General features: G+C 31.4%; 1 protein-coding gene across 1 annotated transcript in view; it reads left to right on the forward strand.

The window, feature by feature from the left end:
• ATRNL1 (attractin like 1) overlaps nt 1–13,158 on the forward strand; it is a 796,208-nt gene that overhangs the window by 249,879 nt on the left and 533,171 nt on the right. Inside the window, exon 21 of the mRNA XM_032313798.1 lies at nt 6,942–6,994. Within this exon, the coding sequence (XP_032169689.1) occupies nt 6,942–6,994 (53 nt within the window). The remainder of the gene's footprint in view (nt 1–6,941; nt 6,995–13,158) is intronic.

The raw sequence follows: 13,158 nt of genomic DNA on the forward strand, positions 1-13,158 counted from the left end.
GGTTCCACGCTCAGCAGAGAGACTACTTGTTTCTCTCCCTCTGCTGCTTCTCTTGCTTGTGCTCTTTCTCTTTCTCTCTCTCAAAATAAATTAAAAAAAAATCCTTTAAAAAAAGTGAAACATATCTTAAAACATTTTTTCTTGATCAGAATACTTCACATTCATATATGTAAAATTTTAGTAAGAAAGAATTTAAAATTTTCTTCTTAATATTGCTCTCCTTTTGTTGAAAATAATTGTGAGGTACTCCATTCTGATATTTTAATTTCATTTATGTATAAAGTCTATAATGAAATTGACAGGTTTTAATAATTTTGATTTCCATTCACATTATTATGTAGGTTACATGAAAATGTATAATGGCTGTGCTAAACATTTCAATATAACAGCTGATTATATTTGTAACAGATTTGCATAAGTGGTTATATTAATTGATTTTGACATGTGGGAAATGAGATGGGGGATCATTCGTTTGCATAGAACAGCATTAGGTGTAAGCGATACATTTATATATATATATTTTTTTTTTTTTTTTAAAGATTTTATTTATTTATTTGACAGAGAGAAATCACAAGTAGTCGGAGAGGCAGGCAGAGAGAGAGAGAGGGAAGCAGGCTCCCTGCTGAGCAGAGAGCCCGATGCGGGACTCGATCCCAGGACCCTGAGATCATGACCTGAGCCGAAGGCAGCGGCTTAACCCACTGAGCCACCCAGGCGCCCCATTTATATATATTTTTAAAATTTTTACACATATACATTTATATGTTTATTTGAGATTTCATTAATTTCATCCCTTGGTTGTTTTTTTGTTTGTTTGTTTTTCATTTCATCCCTTGTAATGAATATATTTTTCCATTAAGTAAGCAGAGTGTTAACTCTGCTATTAGAATGCAAAATCTTGGATTTTGATTAGAAATATGACAAGTAGACCTGATATCTTTTTCTTTTGTCTTTTTTGAATGAATTAGACATGAGACAAATTTATCTTATAGGATATTCATGTTTATAAGAAGAAATATTTGATTATTCTTGCCTGGTCTCTATCTTTACTATGATGATTACCAACTCCCATACTTCTACATTTACCAGTGAGCTCTTAAAATTCTGCTGTTAGCAAGAGCTCTTCCTTCTCCACCATTTAATTATTATTGGGATGAACGCATGAATTCCCATTTTCTCCAATCATAGATAAATCACTTAGCACTGAACTTGTTCCAGATTTGGTTAGTGGGGGCTACTTCAGGCAAACTTGTATTTTTGTGACATATACCCATCATTTTGTGATTGATATAAGAAGATGTTCCAGGCTGATGTTATACCTGTCCTGTCTCAGCCATTTTTTTAAAAGATTTATTTAATTGACAGACAGAGATCACAAGTAGGCAGAAAGGCAGAAAAAGGGGGGGGTGGGAAGCGGTCCCCGCTGAGCAGAGAGCCCAATGCGGGGCTTGATCCCAGGAGATCATGACCTGAGCTGAAGGCAGAGGCTTTAACCCACTGAGCCACCCAGGCAACCCCTGTCTCAGCCATTTAAAACATGTTTTTGTAGATCTCTGATTCCTTGTAATGAAGAATTATATTGGAGGCCATTATCTTGGTGCTAGATATGTCCTTTGCTAATGAGGTATCTTAGTGGACTGTTCAGTGAACAGAACTAAGAAATATTTATATGTACAGATAAATACATATATTCATGTACATGTGTACATATGCATCCACATACACACATATACATATTTTAGAAAGCATTACTTAATACCTAGACTTCCAATTCCAATGTATCCCTCCAAGGTTCTTTTGGACCTTCTCTAGTTTAGTATCTGTATGTCTCTTCTTCCTCAGTGAAAGCACTGGCTTCTGGTGATGTAACACACTCCTTATTTGCTCAGTTCTCTAATATAAGAAATGCTTTCAGAATTGCTTTGTCTGTATCACTTTAATAAGCAAACCTAAAAAGATTCCAAAGTTTAACTCGTCCACGCTCAGGATTGAGGATATATAGTCAGATACTGTGTTAGGAAGTTATTTGGAATGGTCCCTCTTCTTTTTTCTTTCCTCCCCTCCTCCCTTATTTCTTTCCTTTCTTTTCTGTTCTTCCTCACCTCTCCCTCCAATTCTCCTCCCTCTGTTCCTTCCTTTCCCTTCAGGATGGCTATATGGTATTCATTGGAAATTCATTAGATTCATTTCTTTTAGTTTCTGTTTGACGGTTTTTTTCCTCTTTCTCATTCTTACTGGTTTTATGTATATATTTCAGAATATGTTGAACACTGACATTCTTTCAAAAGATAAAAGTACTTAAAAATATACTCAGAGAGATTAGTTCCCATTTCCTCCTTTCTTCTCCAGGGGGTAACTGACTTCATTGTTTCTTGTTTATCCTTCCTGTGATTCATATATATATATATATATACACACACACACATATATATATATATATATATATATATAACATATACATGCATATGTTTCTTATATATGTATATATATATATACACACACACATATACATATTCTTTTTCTTCTTACACAAAAGGTAACATACCATAGATATGTATCTATATTAGGTCATAAAGATCTTTATTACCTATTTGTTTGGTTTTATTTATTGATGTATGGCACTCCATTAGTTTATTTAACAAATCTTGCATGCATGGACATTCAGATCATTTATAATATTTTGTAATTATAAATGATGCTGTATTAAATAAACTTGTGCTCATATATATTCATAGTGCTGGTGATTTACTTTCAAATTCCTTTAAGTGGGATTTTTGGGTTGAAGAATAAGTGCTCCCATATATTTGTTAGATATTGCTAAATTCTCCTCCATAGGGATTTTCTCATTTTGCATTCTCACCAGCTCATAATTTTATAGGAGTGCTGTTTGCCCACAGTCTCATTCGTAAGCAGAGCATATTGCTATACTTTTAAAATTTTGACAATCTGATGAGAGAGAAGCGGGCATCTTAGTATAGTTTTAGTTCTTATTTCCCTATTTGTAAGTAAAGTTGAATATTTTTTCACATAGTTAAGAACCATTTCTTTTTGTGTGTGTGTGAATTGTCTGTGTTTTTTGCTAGTTTTCTATGGAATCGTCAGTCCTCCCCTTATTATTAGAGAGTTCTTTGTAAATTAAGGATTTTAGCACTTTTATGTCACATACATTGTCAGTTTTCTCACAATTTGTCATATTTTTTTATTTTACTAATGACATTCCTTTTACCATGCTTTTCAGTATATCCATGCTATCTTGCAATTTTTTTCTTCTAATATGTTTAAAGTTTTATTTTGTATGCTAGGATTTCTGATCCATTTAGAGTTTTTTATATGTGTTTGATATGAGGAATGGATTTGATTTTATATTTTTCCAAATGGCTATCCAGTTTACCATATTTTGCCATTATGGTATTTTACCATAAATACCATTTATGAAAAAAACTTTACTTTGATAATTTAAAATACACTTTTATCATATGATATGCTAGATTTTTAGTATATGATAGTTGAGCTTGTTTGTGGAATTTCTGTTCTGTACCTTTGGTTTTTCTATCAATGCACTGATACTACACTATTTTATTTTACAGACTTTGAGTATATTTTAATATCTTTTAAGTCTCGTTGCCCCCAAAGCTCTTCCTTTTCACTGTTTTTTCCCTCTTTTTTAAATTAAATTTTTAATTTTAATTCCAGTATAGTTAACATACAGTGTTATATTACTTGCAGGTATACAATATAGTGATTCAGTAGTTCTGTACATTACTTAGTGCTTATCATGCTAAGTTCACTTTTTAATCCTCATCACCTATTTTGCCCATCCCCCTGCATTCCCTGTCTGATAACCATCAGTTTGTTTAGTTTTTTGCTTTCTCTCTCTCTTTTTCCTTTTCTTGTTTGTTTTGTTTCTTAAATTCCTTATCATATAGTATTTTTTTTCTTCTGGGTTATTTCACTTAGCATTATACTCTCTAGGTCCATAGATGTTGTTAAAAATGGTAAGAAATCATTCTTAATGGCTAAATAATATTCTATTGTGTATACATACCTCAATGTTTCTAACTCCTTTAAAACTTACTGGAATTTTTATTTGGTAAAATTAAAAATTACCTTTCAAATTAACTGCCATCTTATGACATTGCAATGTACCAATGAAAAATAAGGAATGTGTTCACATATATTTATGCATACTTTGTGTTTTGCAGGCTGACTTTTATGCCTAAAGTTTCATTATATTTCCTTTGGAACTATTTATTTCCTTAGTTATTTGTAGGCATTAGTGATTTTTTAGATGACAGCTAAAGTTAAATTACTAAAAATTGATATTTAAGTTCCACTCATAATTATACACTTAGAAAATACTTTTAATACATTCAAAATTGTCTCAATACTTATTAATATAAAGCTCTTTAGATAATATATGATTGTCTAAAGAGTTTAAATTTAAAAGAGAATATAATTCTGTATTGGACACCTTCAAGAACTCTATAAAGCCTCTCCGTTTAATTCTTTTGTTTAAAGGTTTTATTTATTTATTTTAGAGAGATTGTGAGAGTGTGTGCAAGTAGGGGGAGGGGCAGAGGAGGAGAGATAGGGAGGGAGAGAGAATCTGAAGAAGATTCTGAGCTGAGCATGGAGCCCGTCATGGAGCTCTCTCTCACTACTCCAAGATCATGACCTGAGCTGAAACCAAGAGTCAGCCACTTACCCACCCAGGCACCCCTCAGCTTAGTTCTTAACAAGGTGATATTAATTCCTTATTTCTGTAAGTAATGAAAGACAGGAAAAATTACTTCCTAAACGAGAATATATAATTTCATCCTCCTGAGATAATTTGTAGTTTGGAGAAAATAAAATTTTAACTGTGCCTTTATAAAAATTATATTATGTTGAAGGTAACATCACAATGACTTCTATTCCAATATTATATTAAATAATTTGAATAAAATTAATATTATCAACCAAAATAAATATTGTGTAACTTCCATATGGGAATATAGGTTTGTATCCAGAGCTCTTAATGTCAACATATAGATCAATTAAAAAGTACTTGAAATCCTTAACATTTGTCAAAGTTAGTCATTTTCGACTGCAAATAAGACATGCAGGGAATATCATGCATAGCAATGCAGGCACTATTATTTTGAATATTTCCCTATTCTTAAAGTAGTATTGTGGGTCACCTGCATGGCTCAGATGTTTAAGTACCTGCCTTTGGGTCAGGTCACGATCCTGGGGTCCTGGAATTGAACCCCATGTAGGGTTCTCTGCTCAGTGGGGAGCCTGCTTCTTCTTCTTCCTCTTCCTCTGCTGCTCCCCCTGGTTGTGCTCTCTCTCTTTCAAATAAATAAATAAATAATAAAATAAAACAAAAGTAGTATTGAGATATCCATTTGCAACAAGTCATATTTATATTTTGTGACAGAAAAAGGAATTATAATAATATTGTAAATCAGTCCTTCAGTGTATGTATATATTTGGTACTAAGTCATGGGATTTATGGTGGTGAGCCTGAAGGAAGGAACAAAATATAGATATAGTAGAGAACCTTAAGTGCTTAACCTAGAAATGGTGAGTATGATCATTATATGATCATACTCATGATACTTATGATACCAGTAAAATGTATGTCACACATTGTGAAAGTTGCATTTGGGGAAGTCACAGGAAACCTAACTCCCAAAGTTTCATTGTTTCCCAGAGAATAAAGTTAGTTGTATAAAGGATTATTATATTTCTACTTTAATTTTGCAATTAGTGTAGAAAAAGATTTATTCTTCAACTCATGAATAAAAAAACTAGCAACTCAAGGCTGATAAATGCATTCAGAATGTAACCTGATTATTTAGCCTAATTGTCTCAACTCTTTGACCTTTTATTAGTTAAAATATATATAAAAATTATTCCTGTGTTCTAGTTAACTCTATTAAAACTAAAGACATTTGGAAAGGTCTTATTCATCTTTTAAACTTTTAAATATACTTTAAATATTAAGTCACTTTATTCAGTTAGCCTGGTGTGTTTTATTGTATAATAATTTATTTTGGAGGGTGTTCCAGTGAAAAAACATTATGTGAAATCAAGCTGTATCAGTATTAGGTGCTAACTCTCATTTTAATTGACTTTTGGAAGCAGATATAAAAATGTGAACTTTAGAAATTTTTAGAATATTTATGATCTTCTCCCACTGCTATAATTAAGCGTAATTTTGAAGAATTTAATTTAATTTAGAATTCAGGATTTGGAATGCTCTTATGTTCTTCTGTTTTTTATTAATCTCACATAAATTCAGAGTTTGAGCTACTGAATTTAGAGTTGGACAATTCAGAAAAAAACCTTTTCTTTATTACATAATTGGGGAGATCTTTTTTGAAAATATAGATTCATGTGTAGAAACTGGGAAAAATATATTGATTTCAAAGAATACCAGAAGTAAGAAAATGATGTAGATTTATAAATTCCACAAACTTTCTTCCTTCCCCTTAAAGTGTCTCTATATCTTTATCAAGACTTTCAATTTCTTTTTCTATTATTAAGGAAGAATATTTATTCCCAGACTCCTAGTCTTATCCTATCTGCCTTGTGACATTCCCTTTTATCATCTTGTGTGTGACTATTTGTCATCACTGTTTCTTTTCTCTACTCATCCTCAAATATTGGATTTTTACTTTAATTATTTTAAAGTTTTCTTTTAAAACTTTGATTAATGATATAGTTTTTAAGATGTTTTAATGTAGAGTTTATTGTTTTTCTTAAAGAAAAATACGGAGTTTTGAATTTTGTTGCTCAGTAGTAAATGAGTTTTTTTCCCTAGTTATAGGTTTAATTCTGTCATTTTAATTTATTTTTAATTTTTTATTGTGTTATGTTAGTCACCATACAGTACATCATTAGTTTTTGATGTAGTGTTCCGTGATTCATTGTTTGTGTTTTTATTTCTGCAGATGTGACTCTGAAAATCGCTATGTTGGTAATCCACTTAGAGGAACATGTTATTGTAAGTACTTTTACTTTTTCATTTTAAATAATTAGTATTTTTAGTTTTAGGTGATTTTGCAGATTATAAAATTCATCTTGCATGCTGATGTTGTCATTAGTATGTTACCATTTCTATTTCTTAAATCGTATAATACAATTCCATATATGTTGCTAAGAAAGGCAGTCTTTTTGCTATATTTTAAAAATTATATTTGGTGCATTTTTTTCTATTCTTGAAGAGTGACATAGCAGTAGATCTTATTCTGGAAGTGGAAACAAAAATGGGATTTGAGTAATCTCAACTGATTTTAATGTGGTCTTTTCATTTTGATTAAATTTTGAACGAACAGAATTTTGTGATAGATTTTTGCAGGGGGCAGTTTTGGTCGTCACTAAAAAGCAGTGTTGAATTGTTGCTGTAAGATACTTTCACTGGGTAGTGATCATATGAGAGATGTATGATAAACCTTTTAAGAAAGAATTTTTCAAATGGTTATACCATTTTACATTCCCATCAGGAGTATATGAGTTTCAGTTCCTCAAGTCTCTAAATTTCATATGGTCAGTCTTTTTAATTTTAGCTGTTCTAGTAGGTGTGTAATGGTATCTAATTCTTATTTACATTTTTCTAATGAGTAGTGATGTTAAACATATGTTGTGATTATTTGTGATAATTGTGAATATTTGGTTTATATATATTTTATTTAATGAAGTGTGTTTAAATCTGTTTTCCACTTTTAAAAATTGAATTGTTTTCAGGGTACTTTATGTATTCCCGATACGAATATTTTATGTGACATATAATTTGCACTTTTTTTTTTTTTTGTGGCTTGTCTTTTCACTCTAGTAGGAGTATTTTTTTTTTTTTTTGGAAGAGGAGTTTTAATTAAAATGAAGTTCAACTTATTAATTGTTCTTCTGAGAAATCTTATCCTAACCTAAGATCACAAAGATTCCCATTTTCTTTTAGAAGTTTTCTATTTTTATGTTTTTGTTTAAGAATACTGTACATTTTGCGTTAATATATGTATATATTTCAAGAGATGGATCAATTTTTTTCTCCATATGGATATCCAAATGTTCTGGCACAGTTTGTTCAAAGTCTTTCTTTTATTATTATTTTTTTAAAGATTTTATTTATTTATTTGAGAGAGAGAGAGAGAGAATGAGAGGAGGGACGGTTAGAGGAAGAAGCAGACTTTCCATGGAGCTGGGAGCCTGATGCAGGACTCTATCCCAGGACTCCAGGATCATGACGTGAGCCAAAAGCAGTTGCTTAACCAACTGAGCCACACAGGCACCCAAAGCCTTTTTTTAAAACAATGAAATGCTTTTAGACCTTTGTGGAAAGTCTGTTGCCTGTGTATGAGTATAAGGTTGTAAAGGCTGGGGGCACCTGGGTGGCTCAGTCAGCTAAGTGCCTAATTCTTGGTTTAGGCTTAGGTTATGATCTCATGGTCATGAGCCTGTAACAAGCTCCATGCTCAGTGTGGAGTCTCCTGTCCCTCCCCCACCATCTTCTACCTGTTTCTCTCTCTCTCTCAAATAAACAAACAAAATCTTAAAAAAAAAAAAAAGTGTAAAGGCTATTTCTGGAATCCCTATTGTAGTTTATTAATTAATTTGCCTACTTTTATACCAAAATAACACTGTTACAACTACTATAGTTTCATAATAAATCTTGAAATCATATAGCATTTATTCTCCAATTTCATTCTTTTTCAATCTTTTGGCTTTGAGTTCCATTTCTTTTATGTTTGCATATGAATTTTAGAATACACATGTCAGTTTTTACCAAAACACATGCTTGGATTTGGATTGAGATTGTGTTTAATTTACAGACCAGTTTGGGGGGAATTGATAGTTTAACCATAGTGAGTCTTCTGACCCATGAACATATATCTCTTTTTTGATCTTAATTATTTTAAAATTTAGTCTCAACAATATTTGGTATTTTTCACTATGTGGGTCTTTCACAGTTTTTTTCAGCTTTATCACTACATATTTTATATTTCTGATGCTATTGTAAAGAGTATTTTTTAATATTTAATTTTTAATTGTGTCTGGATAGTAAAAATACAATTGATTTTTATGTTGATTTTATTTATCCTTAAGCCTTGTTGAGCTTAGTTATTAGTTGTAGTACATTTTTTTTTTTTGTAGATTCCATTATATTTTTTATGTGGACAATAATGTGTTTTGTAATTAATGGAATTGTTTTTTTTCTTTCCTCTAAGGATGCCTTTTATTTCTTTTTCTTGCCTTATTCCATTGGCTACACTTCTCGTATCATGTGAAAAGCTGTGATGAGCATGGCAACATTCTAGTGTTGTTGATTTTGGATGGAAAACATTCAGTCTTTCACTATTAAGTATGATGTAGGTTTTTCCTAGATGCCTTTATCAGGTTGAAGAAATTCTCTTCTAGTCCTTCTAGAATGGGTGTTTGTATATGTCATATAGCTTTTTTGGATCAATTGTGACAATCACAAGTTGTTTCTATTTTACTTTGCTAGTATAGCAATTTTAGTTTTTAAAAGTAATGAATGCTACAACATATGGATATACCACTTTTTTGAAGTTTATTAGTAGATGAACATTGGGATTATCTCTAGCCTTTGGCTGTTATGAAAAAATGCTGATATAAACATTCATATGGATTTTGTATAGACATATAATTCCATTTCTCTTGAGTAGATTCCTAGAAGTGGAATTACTGGGTCATATGATAAACTTATTTTTAACTTTTTAAGTAACTGCCAAAAGATTTTACAATATGTTTGCATCATTTTACATTCCTACTAGAAATTTATAGATGCTTCAGTAATTCTGCATACTCACCAAAACTTAATATTGTCTGTCTCTTGATTATAGCTATTCTAGAGTATTTGTAGTAGTAGCTTATGGTTTTATTTTATGTTTTTCTTATGACTGATAATGTTGAGCTCGATTTCATGTATCCATGTCCTACACATGTCTTGTTAAATATGTAAAATACTAAATTTCTGGATACCTTTGTTGCTGTTTAAATGTCTTTTAAGGGGTGCCTGGGTGGCTCAGTTGGTTAGGCGACTGCCTTCAGCACAGGTCATGATCCCAGAGTCCTGGGATCGAGTCCCACATCAGGCTCCCTGCTCCACGGGGAGTCTGCTTCCTCCTCTGACCTTCTCCTCTCTCATGCTCTCTCTCAAATAAATAAATCTTTAAAAAAAGAAAAAAAATAATGTCTTTTTTAAAATTACATTTTCTACTTACATTTCATATATAAAAATTAAATTCATCTTAGTACATTAATCTGATATTCATAAGCCTTAATGTATTCTCTTATTAGTTCTAATTATTTATATATTTGGTTTTCAAATACAATTAATTATATTACCTATAAATAAAAACAGTTTTATTCTTTTGTTGGTAGTTTTTTGATTATAGATTCAATTTATTTTTTCTAGTAATCACTCTGCTCAAATTTCTTATTTCTCCCTGATTCAGTTTTGGAAGGTTAGTAATTTATGTCTTCTAAGTTGTCCAATTTGTTGGTATATAATTTTTCATAATATTAATAATTCTTTGTATTTCTGTGGCATTGGTTATTATTTCTCCTCTTTCATTCCTGATTTTATATATGAGCCCTCTTTTTCTTGATGAATCTTGCTAAAGGTTTATTTATTTTGTTTATCCATTCAAAGAACTATCTCATGATTTCACTTATCTTTTCTGTTGTTCTTTTAGTCTTTATTTCATTTGTTTCTGCTCTAATCTTTTTTTTTTTTTAATAATTTTTTTATTTTTTATAAACGTATTTTTATCCCCAGGGGTACAGGTCTGTGAATCGCCAGGTTTACACACTTCACAGCACTCATCAAAGCACATACCCTCCCCAATGTCCATAACCCCACCCCCCTTCTCCAAACCCCCCTCCCCCCAGCAACCCTCAGTTTGTTTTGTGAAATTAAGAGTCACTTATGGTTTGTCTCCCTCCCAATCCCATTCATTGATTCTTCTCCTACCCACTTAAGGCCCCATGTTGCATCGCCACTTCCTCATATCAGGGAGATCATATGATAGTTGTCTTTCTCTGCTTGACTTATTTCGCTAAGCATGCTCTAATCTTTTTATTTCCTTCCTTCTTCTGGCTTTAGTTCTGTTTGTTCTTTTTCTAGCTCCTCTGGCATAACGTTACATTGCTTATCTGAGATTTTTCTTGCTTCTTGAGGTAGGCTTGTATTGCTATAAACTTCCCTCTTAGATCTGCTTTTGTTGCATCCCAAGGTTTTGGACCATTGTGTTTTCATTTTCATTTGTCTCCATGTATTTTTTTATTTACTCGTTGATTTCTTGGTTGATCTCTTCATTGATTAGTAGCATGTTTGTTTGGTCTCCATGTATTTCTGTTCTTTCCAGAATTTTTCTTGTAATTAATTGTGAGTTTCATACCCTTGTGTTTGGAAAGATGCATGATATTATTTCAGTCTTTTTGAATTTATTGAGACTTGTTTTGTGGTCTAATGTGATCTATTCTGGATAATATTCCATGTACACATGAAAATAATGTGTAGTCTACTGTTATTAGATGGAATGTTCTGAATGTATCTGTTAGGTTGATGTGGTCTAACAAATCATTCAAAGCCACTGTTTTCTTATAGATTTTTTGTCTGGATGTTCCATCCATTGATATAAGTGGGGTGTTACAGTCCTCTACTACTATAGTATGACTATTAATTTATTCCTGTATATATGTTAATAGTTGTTTTATGTGTTTAAATCCTCCTATTTTGGTTGCATAGATATTTACAATTGATATATACTCTTTTTGGATTGTTTTCTTTATGATTGTGTAGTGTCCCTCTTTGTCTCTTGTTAGAGTCTTTGTTTTAAAGTATATTTTGTTCAATATAAGTATTGTTACTTCCCCACCACCAAAATTAACCCAAGGAGGTCCACAGCAAGATACATAATAAATAAAATGACAGAAAGATTTAAAAGCAAGAGGGAAAAACAGCTATAGACAAAGAAGAACCCATAAGGCTAACAGCTGATTTTTCAGCGGTAGCTTTAAAAGGCCAGAAAGGAGTGGCGTGATATATTCTAAATGTTGAAAGGAAAAAAAAACTGCACCCAAGAAGGTTCTACGTATAAAGTCTATCATTCAGAATAGAAGGAGAGATAGAGTTTCCCAAACAAAAAACAAAAACAACAAACCAAAAAAAAGTTTCTCAAATAAAAGCTAAAGATGCTCATCACCAGTAAAGTAGTCTTACAAGAAAGATTAATGGAAATTCTTTGAATGTAAAGAAGAGGCCATAATTTGAAGTAAGAAAATTATGAAAGAAAAAATTTCACAGGTAAACATAAACGTATAATAAAAGTGGTAGATCCATCACTTACAATACCAGTATGGATGTTAAATCACAGAAACTGAAAAATCAACTACGTTTACAAAAATCTGTAAAGGAATTCACAAAATAAAAAATATGTAAGGTATAACACTATATACATAAAACATGGGGAAGGGAGTAAAAATGTAGCATTTTTAGAATGGGTTCAAACTTAAGTGACCACCAATTTACTATAGATTGCTATATGCATAAGATGTTATATATGAACTTAATGATAATCACAAATCAAAAACCTATCACTGATACATAGAAAATAGAGAAGAATCCACACATTACACTAAAGAACACTATGAAATCACAAGGGAAGAGAGTAAGAGAAGAAAGGAATACAGAACACAAAAACAACTGTAAAACAAGTAACAAATTGGCAGTAAGTACCTTATCTATCAATAATTACTTTAAATGGAAATGGACTAAATGTTCCAATCAAGACATAGGGTGACTAAGTGGGTAAAAAAGCCAGGTCCATCTATGTGTTGCTTATAAGAGACTCACTTCAGACCTAAAGATACATGAAGATGGAAGGTGAAGGGATGGAAAATCATTTACTATCAAAATGTAAGCAAAAAGAATTCTGGGGTAATAATACTTACATTTTTCCAGTTTTTAAAATCCCATACTGGGATGGTTGGGATCTCTGTTTAAGCACTGAATCAAAATGATGGTAGTAGACACCACCATCAAGTAAAGAGTTTGCTGTAATTTATGGAATATTTCCTTTATCAAGTTAAAAAATTATTATCTATTAGTCTGCTACAAAATTTCATCATGAATGAATTCTTCCTTTA

Source organism: Mustela erminea, chromosome 14, assembly GCF_009829155.1.
Source record: "Mustela erminea isolate mMusErm1 chromosome 14, mMusErm1.Pri, whole genome shotgun sequence".
Taxonomy (NCBI): domain Eukaryota; kingdom Metazoa; phylum Chordata; class Mammalia; order Carnivora; family Mustelidae; genus Mustela; species Mustela erminea.